At 61.3% G+C, this 14,826-nt stretch overlaps 1 protein-coding gene across 3 annotated transcripts; it reads left to right on the forward strand.

Annotated features, from left to right (window-relative positions):
- Nucleotides 1-1,227: 1,227 nt before the first annotated feature.
- Ecel1 (endothelin converting enzyme like 1) lies at nt 1,228-9,617 on the forward strand. Of its 3 annotated transcripts, XM_063237104.1 has the most exons (19): nt 1,228-1,743; nt 1,902-1,967; nt 2,956-3,814; nt 4,243-4,311; nt 4,414-4,524; nt 4,599-4,691; nt 4,865-4,989; nt 5,604-5,826; nt 6,265-6,363; nt 6,558-6,632; nt 6,769-6,872; nt 7,130-7,188; nt 7,261-7,312; nt 7,821-7,888; nt 7,977-8,101; nt 8,337-8,402; nt 8,774-8,869; nt 9,053-9,129; nt 9,221-9,617. In XM_063237104.1, exons 3-19 carry the CDS (start codon nt 3,059-3,061, stop codon nt 9,318-9,320), a joined length of 2,298 nt encoding a protein of 765 aa, XP_063093174.1. In that variant the 5' UTR covers nt 1,228-1,743; nt 1,902-1,967; nt 2,956-3,058; the 3' UTR covers nt 9,321-9,617. The 3 variants fall into 3 exon arrangements, with proteins under 3 accessions (XP_063093174.1, XP_023422754.2, XP_003474642.2); XM_023566986.2 differs by lacking the exon at nt 1,902-1,967; XM_003474594.5 differs by lacking the exon at nt 1,228-1,743 and having other exon boundaries at nt 1,810-1,967.
- The last annotated feature ends 5,209 nt before the right edge of the window (nt 9,618-14,826 follow it).

Consider the following 14,826-nt stretch of genomic DNA (forward strand, 5'->3'; position numbering starts at 1 on the left):
ATGCTCAAAGAGGGCACAAGAACTGGGGCTCAGGCCCCTGGAGTCCCCTACTCAACTATAGTGTCACTGTTCCTTTCTGAGAGAGGACAGGAGTGAAGGAGGTGGCAGTCAGGAAGGCTGGGCAGGAGTGACCAGAATCCAGTGGTCAGAGGGTCCCGTCCCCAGCCAGCTCTAACTGGGCCTGGCTGCTGGCTGGGACCAGGCTGGGGGATCCCGGGCTGGATGTGGAGAAGGTGGCTCTGACCAGGGTGGGAGGCCACTGTACCAGACAGGACCCAGGCCTGACAGCCACCTGCTGGGAGCTAGGTAGGGGAGGGTGCAGGATGACCTGAGGCCTGAGGGGGCCCAAGAGCTGAGCTGGAAGACAGAGAAGGGGAGGGACTAGGGCCTGGGTCCCCATCCTCCCTCCAGAAGCAGGAAAGTCCTGGGGAAGCATGTTTGCCTCTGCGCCTGGCAGTGTGTGTCAGGGGGAGTCGGCTCCCTGAGACAATATCCATTTTTATATTTCTTGGAAATTTCACGGCATTCATTTCAGAGAAAATAAAAGCTGTCATTGCTGGAGAAATGATACCAATCAGGGCCTGAAAAGGCTGGAAAATTATCCTCCAGGAGATGGAACATCGGAGGGGAAAATGCAGATTAAAAGCACAAAGGGCTGCTTGGCCGCCGCCCTGCCCTCCCCTCCCCGAGTGGAATCACCATCCTTTGCGTCACTCCATCCCGCCTTGGCAGAATTGATGTGACCAGAGAGGATGTATGGGGCAGAGAGCACCCTGGGGTGGCCAGAGAGAGTCCCACACTATCCCAAGCAGGGGTGCTGAGATGGACAGAGGATGGGGGGTGGGCAGAGGCCGCCACCTGAGAACTGGGCCCAGGAGAAACCCCAGGAAGAGTGCCGGGATGGCAAGCTATCTTGCAGCATCCACCGTGTCCTGGGCTTCATCCCAGGAGACACCCTTGAGGCTGGTCCACAGGCCAGGGAGGCCTGAGGCTTTGGGGGAGGGGTTACCAGGGGTGCTAGAGGGAGAGGGTGGTAGGCTGAGCCGAGAAAACAGAGCCTCCAGAGAGTGTGCCAGTGCCTCGTGTTCAAGAAGCCCTGGGTTCTGGGTGTCCCTCGTGGCCTGGCTCTGTGAGCTCGGGGTGGAGGAGGCAGAGAGGAGCTCAGCCTTGGGCAGGAGGGAGGCCCACATTGAAAAGAGGAGTTTCTGTGGAAGGGGTGGTGTCAGCTCCCCCCGACGGCCTGTCTACACCCCGGGATCTGGAGATGCACTCTGTGCCCGAGGCCTGGCAGCAGGCCGCAAGCGGCAGGCTCCCTCTCTGCTAGACATTTTCTCCCTGCCTGGGGCAGGGACCCTGAGCAGGGGTGCCGAGGCTGAGGAGGGGCACAGTCTCAGCCTCAGACTCTTGCAGCGCTGCCCTCTGGGGCCGCGTGAGGGGAGCGCGGCCAACCAGAACCCCAACACAAACGCCGGCCCATCACAGCGGGGTTAAAAGGAAGCCAAGGTCGCGGAGCCCTCTTGGAGCTGAGCTCCAGGGCTGTGGGCCCGGCAGGGATGTCGCGCGCGCCCCTCGGTCGGCTCTGATCGGAAGCACCGCGTCGGAAGGGACCCCTGCTCTGGGGAGCGCATCCGCGAGCACTGCTCCAGGACATAGCTGGACCCAGAGTCCCCGAGCCCGAAGCTAGGGCGCGACTCCATCTCCGCAGCCGCGGTCCCCACCTCTACGCCACCGCGGAGCTGACAGGTAGCCGCGAGTCAGGCAGGAAGCGGGAGGGGCGCGGGGCGGGGGCGGCGGGGAGGGTGGAGCTGCCAGCGCGCCCCCTCCCTGGGGCCGCAGGCTCCTCCGCGGCAGAGGCGGCGCCGGGCGCACGGAGAGCGCCGCTGCCCGCTCCGCTCCGCCAGGCTCAGTCCCGGCCCGGCCCGGCCCGACCCGCTCCGTCCTCGCCCGAATGATTGCGCATCTCCCAGGTAAGTGGACCCCGAGTTCGCCGTGGCCGCGAGCACCACCCCCACCACCTCCGCGGCGACGGCAGCCGCGGCGCCGAGCCTCCTGGCTTTGTCTGCGTCCCCTCGGCGCTGGTTCTAGCTGCGGCTGCGGCTGCGACTCCCGGGCTCGGCTCTCGGCGCAGGAGCCTCGCGTCCAGCCTTGCTCCTGGTTCCGTGCGTGTGTGGGTGTGCGCGCGTGTGTGTGCGTGTGTGAGTGTGTGCGCGCGTGTGTGTGCGAGAAACTTCGCCCAAGTTTGGATTCCGGGGAGAACCTGTTGAGGCAGGGAATGGCCCCAGGCGGAGAGGGGCAGAGGATGGAAAACCTGGGGTTCTCAGGGAGGGGGACGTCTCCGGATCCCGCGGTGGACTATGCTGCGACTTAGGGAAGGAGTGAGTGGGGATTTGGAGCATTGAGCAGACGGGTCCAGGTTCGGACTAGGGGTGGTGCTGCAGATTCCGAGAGGACTATGTTTGTCGATGCGCTCCCTTTCTTGGGTGATGCTGTCCAGGGTGGAGAACTGGAGGTGGCTTCGAGGTCCGCAGAGACGCTTCTGACCCCGCCTCTTCTCTCCGGCCTCGCTTTTCCCTTCCCCACCCGGCTGCAGCGGGTCTGGGACAGACAGGCAAGAAGGGGCAGAGAACCTGCAGGCCAGTGAAGGCCTACGGATGCCAGGCCCATCCCTGTGCCTCTGGTTTTCTGGCAGGGGCCTCCAAGTCTGCAGTGGGCATTGTATGCACAGGACTAAGGGAGACTGGTTCAAGATCCACTGTGGTGCCAGATGTGCTGGCCCTCTTGAACATTCCTCTTGTCACTTTTGGGTGGGGAGAGGAGGACCAGGCTGCAGTTGGGTATCCCGGGTGGCCTCTGCCCCACCCCCACCCCAACTAGGCTTCTTTACTCGGCCATTTCCTGCCACTGGGCTCTGCAGGAGTGCGCACTCCTCCGATCCTTTCTCCGCTCTTCCCGCAGCTGCGGCGGATATGTGGCCGTCCACGAGGAGGCTAGCCGCCCCGCACATGCTGTAGCTCCTCCCGGACGCCGCCAGAGCGTCCCCGGTGACCCGCTGCGCACCATGGAGGCCCCATATTCGATGACCGCGCACTACGACGAGTTCCAGGAGGTCAAGTACGTGAGCCGCTGTGGCGCAGGGGGTGCTCGGGGGACCTCGCTGCCGCCCGGCTTCCCGCGGGGCGCGGGGCGCAGCAGCTCGGGGGCGCGCACCGGGCTGCCGCGGTGGAACCGGCGCGAGGTGTGTCTACTGTCGGGGCTAGTGTTCGCCGCCGGGCTCTGCGCCATCCTGGCCGCGATGTTGGCGCTCAAGTACTTGGGTCCAGGCGCGACGGGCGGCGGCACCTGTCCCGAGGGCTGCCCGGAGCGCAAGGCCTTCGCGCGCGCCGCGCGCTTCCTGGCCGCCAACCTGGACGCCAGCATCGACCCGTGCCAGGACTTCTACTCGTTCGCGTGCGGCGGCTGGCTGCGGCGCCATGCCATCCCCGATGACAAGCTCACCTATGGCACTATCGCGGCCATCGGCGAACAGAACGAGGAGCGCCTGCAGCGGCTGCTGGCTAGGCCGGCGGGAGGCCCGGGCGGCGCGGCACAGCGCAAGGTGCGCGCCTTTTTCCGCTCATGCCTCGACATGCGCGAGATCGAGCGACTCGGGCCGCGGCCCATGCTCGAGGTCATCGCGGACTGCGGCGGCTGGGACGCAGCGCGCTGGGACCTGAACCGGCTGCTCTACAAGGCGCAGGGCGTGTACAGCGCCGCCGCGCTCTTCTCGCTCACGGTCAGCCTGGACGACAGGAACTCCTCGCGCTACGTCATCCGCGTGAGTGTGGGGACCCAGATGGCGGGACACCGGGCCGATCCACAGCGCGCAGGGAGGAGCGGAGCGCGGGGAGGGCGCCGGTCATTTTCCGGAGTGATGGCGGAGTGCAAAGAGCCCGGAATCCCTGCCTGTGGCAGTGAGGACAGGAGAGGGAGGGGACCTAGGACTGGAAGATTACGCTGCCTGGGCAGGGGCTGGCCAGGAATGCCAGGGTTCCATTCCCAAAATGGACCTAGTCTTCCCGTGCCAAGCAGGTAAATGCGGATGGATGGGAAAGCATGGGAGAGCTCCCCAGCTGTTCCCAGGTTGTGTCCCCAGCTCCTGGGGCGGTGGCAGATGTCTGGCAGGTGCTCTCGGGCACGTGGGAAGTCGCAGTCTGGGAAGCAGGCACATCGAGCTCCCACCTCAGGCACTGTCTTTCTCCCCAGATTGACCAGGATGGGCTCACCCTGCCGGAGAGGACCCTGTACCTGGCTCAGGACGAGGAGAGCGAGAAGGTACCAGCCAGCTGGGGCTGCGGGGCAGCCTGGGCCCAGAGTGGGGGTGGGGGCGTCACCAGGCTGCCTTGTGCGGGGCTTGAAGAGCCCCGACCCGCGCAGGTCCTGGCAGCCTACAGGGTGTTCATGGAGCGCCTGCTCGGCCTGCTGGGCGCCGATTCCGTGCAGCAGAAGGCTCAGGAGATCCTGCAGCTGGAGCGGCAGCTAGCCAACGTGAGCCACACTGGGCCGGGCCGGGCTGGGTGGGACAGGACACGGGCTGAAGCACTCAGAGGAGTCTCCTCCAGATCACCGTGTCAGACTATGACGACCTGCGAAGGGATGTCAGTGCCATGTACAACAAGGTCACGCTGGGCCAGCTGCAGAAGATCACCCCCCACGTGAGTGTGGCTGCACTGCCACGCAGGAGGGGCTGAGCCCAGGCCAGGGTCCCCCCCCCCACTGACACGCACTGGGGATAGTGTGCAGCTTTTCTGTGCACCTGGACTCCTCCCTGGAGATCCAGCCCCTCACTTCTCCTGACCCCTCCCTGTGCCTGCCCTTGGCCCCACAGCTGCGGTGGAAGTGGCTGCTGGACCAGATCTTCCAGGAGGACTTCTCAGAGGACGAGGAGGTGGTGCTGCTGGCCACGGACTACATGCAGCAGGTGTCCCAGCTCATCCGCTCCACGCCCCACAGGTGGGCTGCTGCCCTGCCCCCACCGTCTGCAGGGCTCCGCTCTGCCCTATCTGTCCGCATGGCAGCCTCTGAGCGTCCACTGTCCCCTCTGTGCCAAAGCCACCGTAGGCCAACAGCTGGGGCACCAGACCCCTGTGTCCAGAGGCTGGTGCTGCCCTCTGCGCTGTGGGAGCTGGGCAGGCTGGGAGCGTCCCGAGCTGCTCACCTCGCTGAGGGTGCTGAGGCTGAGACTGGCATCTCTGTGGGAACAGGTGGCCATGACACTGCTGCCCAGGGTCACCTCAGAGAGGGCCTCCTGTCTCTGGCCCTCCTGGGGGAAGAACAAGGAGGCTCAATGTCAGATCTGAGATAGGCAGCCCAGAGGGCCCAGGGCTCCACCCACAGGAAGACAGGAAATGTGGCTGGTGGAGCCCTTCGGGGAAGGGCAGTGGTTTGTGCCAGAAGCAGGTGCCCTGTGACTAGGCTCATGATACTTTACATTGAGCATCTGCATACCCAGGTTGAGTTCTCCCCCTTCTTTAAGGGACATTGTGGGTACCAGGTCTGTGCCATGGGAGGGGTAGGCATGCCCACCTTCGTGTCTTCCTGAACACCCCTGCTTCACTTGCTGCAAGGATCCTGCACAACTACCTCGTGTGGCGTGTGGTGGTGGTCCTGAGTGAGCACCTGTCACCCCCGTTCCGTGAGGCACTGCACGAGCTGGCCCGAGAGATGGAGGGCAGTGACAAGCCTCAGGAGCTGGCCCGCGTCTGCCTAGGCCAGGCCAACCGCCACTTCGGCATGGCGCTTGGTGCCCTCTTTGTACACGAACATTTCTCGGCTGCCAGCAAAGCCAAGGTCAGGTTGCCCTGGGTAGAGGATGTGGGCACGGGTGCAGAACTGGACATGGAAGGGGGAGCCGGGCATATTCTTTAGGAGCTGGGGCGTCCGGTGTGGCTAAGGGCTTAGTAGCATGTCCAGCCCCCAGAAAGCCTCAGTGCTGGGGTGGCTGCAAGTGGCACTCTCTGCCAGGCTGCCGCCATCCTTGCCAGTGCCCTGGAGGCGTGGCCTTGGGAAGGTACAGGATTGGTTTGGGCAGTTTTCCCCTTCTGGGCTGGGGGCTTCAAGTCAGAATTCTGGGCACGGACCTCACCGCTGAGGTCTCCTTGGTGCTCAGCATGGCTCCCCCTGGCTTAGCAAGTGGGACTGCAGGCCAGGGGTACCCTTGTTGTCAGCCCTTGGAGTCAGATCATCAGCCTTCCTTTGAGCCCTGGTCTCTGATGCCTGACCTGGCAGGTACAGCAGCTGGTAGAAGACATCAAGTACATCTTGGGCCAGCGCCTCGAGGAGCTGGACTGGATGGATGCCCAGACCAAGGCTGCTGCTCGGGCCAAGGTGACATGGGACCTGAGCCCCTCCTGGTACCAGATCCTGGGGAGTCCAAGAGATCAAGCTGCCTTTGCAGAAAGACATCATCCGTTCACTCCTCCCTGACTGGATACCCACACATTGGCCAGCCTGGAGCTCCTCCCTGGGGCACCTGGGGCTGCTCAGAGACCTGAGTCCCTCTCACCTGCCTGTCACCACAGCTCCAGTACATGATGGTGATGGTCGGCTACCCAGACTTCCTGCTCAAACCAGAGGCTGTGGACAGCGAGTATGAGGTGGGGCTTGTTCCCCTGCCCTGCACAGCCCAACCCTAAGGCAGTGGACCACAGGCCACAGATGGAATCATAGCACCTCAACTGAAGGCACGGCCCTGCCCTGGCCTGCCACTGAGTGCTGCCCATCTGCATACAGTTCGAGGTCCACGAGAAGACCTACTTCAAGAACATCTTGAACAGCATCCGATTCAGCATCCAACTGTCTGTCAAGAAGATACGGCAGGAGGTGGACAAGTCCACGTGGGTACCCGGCCTCGAGCTGGGGGGTCAGGGAGGCCATGTAGGGAGTGCTCCTTCCCAAAGCCAGGCGCCACTGGAGGAAACCTCCTCAGAGCCAGGCTGATGTGGGGATGCATGGGCCTTTTCAGGGTACAGGGTGTCCCAGCCCTGGAAGTTGCCAGGAGGCAACCGTGGTTTGCTGTCAAGAGTCTTCAAGCATGTGACATTGTTGGGGGGAATTGTGTGTCCCCCAGGTGACTCAGCCTCCTTCCACACAGGTGGCTACTCCCTCCTCAGGCGCTCAATGCCTACTATCTACCCAACAAGAATCAGATGGGTAAGAGGGTATGCCATGGCCTAGGTTGGGCCGAGAGTGTGCGTGTCTCTTGCTGACCACGCCTCTCCATAGTGTTCCCCGCTGGCATCCTGCAGCCCACCCTGTATGACCCCGATTTCCCACAGTGAGTAGGGGACCCAGATCCACTGCTGGGCCTGGAATGCGAGTGGGTGGTGGTCTGCAGCTCCACAACTGGGCTGGGTCACAACCGCTGCAGACCCTGGCTCCCCACAGTCCTGCTTCGTTCTTGCTTATTTAGTAATTGGGGTTTTTGTTTCGTTTTGCTTTTAAAACTTCTCAGATGTCCCTTGCCTGTTCCAGCTTGTCCAGGTGTTTCCAAAGTGGAGGGGATGTAGGAGTGGGGAAGGAGGCCTCGGGTTCCCCCTTGCCTCCCTCTGAGCCTCATCAGCTCTGTTAGGTGTTATTTCCAAGAGGGCAGCTGGACAGGACATTGTCTCCTTTCATGGCGCCCACAAGGAAGCTCAGGCACGAGTGTTCAGGACCTCGTGGATGCCCCTGTGGCCTCCCTGGCTACTGCTACCCTAGCCAGGGGCTTCCCCAGGCCTGGGCAGCGACATGGGCTCTCAGAGGGCAGGTGAGGGCTGGGCCTCATGCTTCTGCCATGGGCCCAGGTCTCTGAACTACGGGGGCATTGGCACCATCATTGGACACGAGCTGACCCATGGCTATGATGACTGGGGTGAGCCTGTGGGGGCCAAAGGGACTGGCTGGTGGCAGGGGGCTCTGGAGATATGGGTTGGCCTCACCTGCCCACCCACTGCCCACAGGGGGCCAGTATGACCGCTCGGGGAACCTGCTGCACTGGTGGACAGAGGCCTCCTACAGCCGCTTCCTGCGCAAGGCCGAGTGTATCGTGCGCCTCTATGACAACTTTACTGTCTACAACCAGCGGGTGAGCCCTCCCCGTCTGCTGGGCGTGGACAGGGAGCGTGCACGCTTGTGCACACGCTTGCAGGCCCCTGCACACATGTTCAGGGTTCTCATGCACAAGAACATGGCACTTAGTGAGGCTGCACTGACTCAGGTGGGGTGCAAGGGGGGAAGAAGAGGAAGCCTTTGGGAAGGGGAAACTGGAGTCGGGCTGGAATCGGGAGCCCCGTGTACCCTCGACTTTTCTCTTCTGGCAGGTGAACGGGAAGCACACTCTTGGAGAGAACATTGCAGACATGGGTGGCCTCAAGCTGGCCTACTATGTGAGCCATCCTGCCTGCCTTCTCCCTGCTGGGCACAGACAGACCTGATGAGAACCCTAGGCTGGAGATGCAGTTGCCCACCTGCCCACTGCTCTGAGCTCTGCCCTGTGCCATAAACCCTGCTTTCACCAGGAGAGTGGGGAGGGCTTCCTGGAAGGGTGGCTGTGGCCAAGGGTCACCCTTCTGGAGCACAGTTCGAGGAGGGTGGCTGGGGGGCACCCAGTAGTGGTGGTCACCAAGCTGGGGCTGGTGAAGAAAGGGCTGCTCCCCCTCGACTCAGCATCCCAGGGAAGGGCTAGCCCGCGGAGGATGGAGATGGAGCAGTGTCCAGGGCGGGTGGCACAGCTGCTCCCTGCTGTCTGCACCCCCAGGCCTATCAGAAGTGGGTGCGGGAGCACGGCCCAGAGCACCCTCTGCACCGGCTCAAGTATACACACAACCAGCTCTTCTTCATCGCCTTTGCCCAGGTGTGGGGTGGATGCTGTCGGGGAGACTGTGTCCAGGCTCAGGCCCAGGTGTTGGGGGTCCAGCCCTGTGTGTCCAGCCTGTCTCCCATCCTGGGTCACTGATGTGGGTGCTGATGTGTAGTGGACAAGAACTGTTGGTCCTTATCTCCCTGTCTCCTCCCCTTTGTCCCTTCGGGGGCCCAGAACTGGTGCATCAAGAGGCGGTCGCAGTCCATCTACCTACAGGTGCTGACCGACAAGCACGCCCCTGAGCATTACAGGTAACACCCACCTGCCTGCCGAGTGGCTGGGAGGTCCTGGAAGGTCAGCCCTGCCAGAACCCATGTGCCTGGGTGTCTGCCTCCACCCCAGGGTGCTGGGCAGCGTGTCTCAGTTTGAGGAGTTTGGCCGGGCCTTCCACTGCCCCAAGGACTCGCCCATGAACCCTGTGCACAAGTGCTCAGTGTGGTGAGCCCGGCCGCCTGCTCGCCCGCCCCCCACTGTCCCGCACGAGTCGATGCCTGCCGGCTGCCGGGCAGGCATGTGCCCTGGCTGCCCCGCTGTGGTTCCCTGACCCTCCCAGCCCTTCCAGCCTGGACCCCTGGCACCCACAGTCCCTCACTTCTGGAGGGGCCTGGAGCAGGGGTGGCATGTACTCCGGGACACTGGGAGGAGACTGAGGTCCCTATGCCCCCTGGCTGGATCGTACAGGCCCTGCCTCCACTGTGTTCCTGCTGCTAAGCCTGGTCAATAAAGCTGCTGTACTGTCGATGTGGCCTCCTCAAGGGACTGAGCCAGCGGGGCTGGATGGGCTTCTCTAGGGGGTGGTGCTTAGCTGGAAGGACAGCTGGGCCCAGAGAGGACCTTCTTGGCCCCTCAGTTGCTCTGGCTTGGCTGCCTCTATCCCACTTCCTTGGGCTCTTCTGTTCCCTCTGCCACCTGTTGACTGCACCCTGTCCTTCCCTACAGCCCTGCCCGGGGCTTCCTGGGCAGCCTCATGGCCTGTGACCTACACTGCAGGGTTGCACAGTTTGCTGGCACTGGAAGGCAGGAGACGCTTCTGCAGTGTCTCAGCCAGGCTTTGGAGTCCACTTCTGCTCTGGGAAGGGTGATTGTGGCTCCTTGTTCCACAGAGTTGGGGTCTGCAGCCTGGAGCAGGGTCTTCTGGGGTGAGGAAGGGAAAGGAGGGATGGGGGGCTGGTGATGGGGCTCCAGGCATGACGAGGAGAGGAGGAGCCAGAAGTCTTGCCCTGTATGGACACGGCTGCCTGCCCTGCATGCTGCATTGTGGAGGGGGTGCAGCAGGACATCCTCGTACTGGGGTTCCAGGGTTCCCAGCGTCTGCAGGGATGGGCTCCTGTGCTTCCTTCCTGTCTTTTTCTGTCATGTCAGCTCTCCAGCTAGAGAGTCATTTGAAAAGTCCCTGTCATCTGAGCCCTGGGCACATCCACATGTGACCCAAAACAGTGGGGAAAGGGTTGGTGTTCCAAGGCTTGGGGACACTACAAAGGGAACCTGCTCAGTCCTGGGCACAGAGCTGGCTTAGAGCTGTGTATCAATGGCTCCTGGATAGCACATGTTTACCTCCTCCGGGACTAAGGACTGAACTTAGGGTCTTTGTGCTGAGCTACATCTCTGGTCTTTTTTATTTTTTATTGTGAGTCATGATCAGGCTAAGTTCTAAATTGCCTGGGCTGGGCTCAAATCTGCAGTCCCCCTGGGATTATAGGTACCTTGCCTGGAGTGTGGCATGTTCTTGGAGGTGGTCTGCACCCCATAGCGGTGCTGTATTTCTGGGCCTTTCCTCCTGGTCTGAGCACATATGTAAAATGTCCCTTGGGCAGCTGGGACAGAAGACAGTCCTCAGGGTCCTGGTGTCCGAGACTATGAACACCCCATTCCTTTGGTCTAGGATCCTGCTGGGACCAGGGCTCCAGGCCCAGCCCACTCTCTGAGTCCCCAGATCCCTCCTGCTCTGGGGACGTGAGGGGAGGCCGCAGGGGAGGAGTCCTCAGCAGCATGAAAATTTCTTCTGCACTGTGTGGCAAATGTGGTGGGATGAGAACTCTCCCAGGACGGAGCCCTCCCCGTTCTGTCTGTTCCCTGCCGTGGAGATGAGGAGGGGAGGGGACCTGCGGTTCCAGCAAGACTGGGCATCTTTATGTGTCACCCAAAGTGCTTTTCCAGGCAGGCCAGAGGAGCGTCCTCTCAGTGACCCAGGGAGGCGGGGCCAGGAACAGGTCACCCTGATGGCGTCTGGAGGTGGCTGGGTCTTGGCTTCAGAGCCTTCTTGTGATTAGATGTCAGGAGACCGTGCAGGGGCTCCGACTGTAGTCGCTTGTGTGGCTGCCAGGCCCTGTGCTTGAGGTGGTCTGTGATTCTCCCAGGGTGGAAGGAAGTGAGAGAGCTCAGAGCTGCTGCTCACGCAGCCTCAGTTTCCCTCATGTGCTGATCCAGGAAGGCCCTTCCCAGTGATGACATGACTCTGATGGGTTGGCTGCATCCAGGGCCCCCTACGCAGCAGGCGGCTTATTGGGGTGGTGGAAAGCAATCTCCTGCTCCGCGCTTCATAGCAGGGGAACTTCGGAGCTGGGGGCAGTGAACCGTGCTAAGCATCCACCTGCATGGCCACGGGCTCACGCCCAGCTCCTGCTTCAGCAGGTCCTCAGGCTGGTGGGTCTCTGCACTGGACCTGATTCTGCTGCCTGCAGCTTTGATGCCAGGGGTGACTGCCGGTGACCTTGGCGTGGGAGTCTCCCTCTTTAGAGCCAGTGTTCCTTCCTTCCCCAGGAGGGCACAGCTCTCTGGGGTCCTCCCAGCCCCACCCTGGCCCCATGTGAGCCTGACTCAGGGTCCTCAGCTCTGAGAACACCCAGGATGTCCTTAATGCCGGGTGCCCCCTCTCTGCACAAAGCCAGGAAGATTCTGAAGCGACTGCGTAGACCGCCCAAGAGGGACGCCAGTGAAGTGGGCTGGGCTGGCTCCAGCTTTTGGTGCAGGGATCTGAGGTACTCTAGAGGCTTGGGTGTCTCCTCCTGGCCCCTTGGGTGGGTTGGCCTTGGTCCCCCAATTCCTTTTCTTCCCAGGGTGCTACCCTCACAAGACTGGCTCAGTCCTAGACTTTGCTGCAGTTTGGGGTGCCCAAAGGCAAGGCCTGTCCAGGTGCTGAGGTCTGCTGGCTCTTTCTCTTCCCACGCCTTGGCTAGCTTGGGAAGCCCTCCTTTTTTGACTTATTAAAAGGCCCTGGTTTCCCGTCCTCTGCTGGCTCCTGGCTCATCCAGAGGCTGAACCCTCAGTGCACCCCACCATTGTTCTCTCAGGCCCACTGTGTACCACCTGACCCCAGACTCCGGCTTCCCTTCCCTGTCCAGTGGCCTCTGCCAAGCAAGAATGAAGAGCAATTTCATTTTACAGATATGAATTACTTTGTCTCCCACCCTTTGAAAGGCAGAGAAGACCATTTAAAATGATCATTTCCTCTTTTCCTCTCCCTCTGCAAGAGCTACAGGACCACATCTGCCCCCTTCCCCCAGCCTGCAGTGGGTTCAAAGGGGGCTGTGAAGAAGCCAGGGTGCCCGGGCTTTGGGTCCAGCCTGCGGCCCTCCAGGTCTTGGCCACTGCACCGCCATTGATCCACAGGAGGTGGAGCTTGGGAGAGTTTATGGAGAAAAACACAGGTCACCAATCATGCTATTTATAATCCGGCCACTTCCACAAGGCTCCAGGACAATGCGACTCGCAGCCCATCCTCCCCGGGGAAGTCTTTGCTCCAGAAGCTCACTTGTCATTGCGTTTTGGTGTCCTCAGATTTGGATGGCATCTGGCTGTCTGAGACCTTGGCAGCAGCTCGGGGAAGGCGGCTCCCCTGTGCTGTGTCCGGGGAAGTAGAGAGCCTGGGTCCTGGTTTGCCAAGCTCCTTCCCCTTGGAGGTGGCAGCTGTGTCCTGGCCTGGCCTTTGCTGCAGTCCTTGTAACAAGCTGGTGGCCACACCTTGGTATTCTTGTTCTTCTGGCCCTGTGGACAGTGCCCTGCCTCAGTGCCGGGCCCTTTGGTCCCAGTGCTGTGCGTGAGATGTGGCCAGGCTTGTCCTGGGGTGAGGCTCAGCTCTTGCTTCTTTGTGTGCTTCCCTGGGTATCTCCAGTGCTGTTCCCACTGGCTGTGACCCCAAGAGCACCTCCCTATGGCAGGTGTCAGCTGTGTCTCAGTGCAGCCCAGGTGCCCAGCTTGGCACACAGAGCGTGCGCTCCTGTCACAGGATGCCGCTGCCTCCTGCCCTGCTGCCTGCCACCCCCATGTGCCCAGAATGCTGCATGGGGCACCCAGTTCAGCCCAGACCCAGCTGGAGTCCAGCGTAAGCTCATCCGGTCAGAAGGCAGCGAGCACCTGACTCTCCCAGCCTCGGCTACCCCCTGGGACTCCGGCAGTGGCTCGGCTGATTCATCTGGAGGCAGGCAGGTGGCTCCAGGGCCAAGCGCTGTCACACGGTGCTGTTAAACCGCCTGTCTCCTTGCCTATGCTTTGCATAAATAATAATAATAAAAAATCTCCCACCTTCCCGTGGGACCAACGGCTTCCTGGGCTGCTGTCAGGGATCTGCATGGCGGAGTCTGAAGGCAGCCCCTTTGGGGAGCCCCAGCCACATGGGGGTGGGGCTGCTGTGCTTGCTGATAATGACAGTTTGCAAACCTGGTGAGCAAAGAAAGGTCCAAAACTGGGATCCAGGGCTTTGTTGCCTTCCTGTTGAGGACAGATGGAGACCTCACCGTTCAGGACAGGGGACAGCTGTTTCCTCCCCGAGGGCTCGGTGGGCACGTGGCTGGTTCCCAGGTCCTGAGCCAAGCATCCCCAGCAGGCAAGGGTACAGCTGCCCGTCAGCGCTGTGGTGTGGGGTGTGAATGTGGGAGCTCCGTGCGGCAGAGGAAGTAGATCCTGGGGTCACTTTAGATCCTGGCCTGAGAATCCTGGCCGCTGCCTGGCAGCCACCTAGAGACTGGGATTCTGGGGCGGCTCCCTTGAGGGGCCACTGCCTGGCATGTGGATGCTCATGGGGAGAGAGGAGGGTGAGCCTGGCCCCAGCTGGGCCCTCCCAAGAGGCTGCAAGGCAACCCCGGTTTCCAGCCTGACACTTTCTGTGCCAGCCTCCTACTTTGTGCTGGGTCAGGGCTCCATGTCCAGCTGAGAGCCTCTGGTGCCTGCAGAGTCCCTGCTTGGGGCTTAGTTCTGCAGGGAGTGAGGTGTCTGTGGTCTCAGAGAGTCCTGTCTGGTCCCCCCTGGCCTACAGTGGCATGCTGGGGCATCTTGCTCTGTGCTGGGCTGCCTGTTTGCATTGCTTCTGTCATATGCCGTGCAGTGGCCTTGCACAGCAGGCTCCTGTGATCAGAACAGACGCTCCTCAAACTTAATATCCAGCTCTGCTGATTGTGGTGGTGCATTCAGGAGGCTGAGGCAGGAGGATCTGCTATAAAGTCAAGCCCAGCCTTGGCTATGTAGTGAGTTCAAGGCCAGCCTGGAATGCACAGTGAGACCCTGTCTCTAAAAACCACCACTGCCAACAACAAAAATGAATGTTAACCTCCCTGCTGGCACCTGCACCCCTCCGCCAGGCACCAAAGCCCATGTCATTCTCAGGTGTCCTACAGGAAAGGGCCAGGGAGTCTTGAGCCAGGGGTTGACAGCCCCCCTCTCCTCCCTGCTGGCTCCCTTTCAGTGGATTTTGTGATGGGTGTGAGTTAACGGTCTGGCTGAGGAATTATATGATTATATGATCTAGCTTAACCACACTAATCCTCCAGGATGACCAAGTGGATTATAAAAGATTCCTATAAGGAATCTGCAAATCAACCGCTAATCCACAGCCAGGAGAACCATAAGCGGCTGGGCCAAGGACCCCTGAATTGTGGTGTATGTTCTCCATCACCCTGCTACAGATGAGGCAAGATGCTAGCCTTCCACATAAGAAAGCAACACTAGCTGGGTGA

This window comes from Cavia porcellus, unplaced genomic scaffold, assembly GCF_034190915.1.
Source record: "Cavia porcellus strain 051 isolate PalLab524CR breed Dunkin Hartley unplaced genomic scaffold, mCavPor4.1 scaffold_26, whole genome shotgun sequence".
NCBI lineage: Eukaryota > Metazoa > Chordata > Mammalia > Rodentia > Caviidae > Cavia > Cavia porcellus.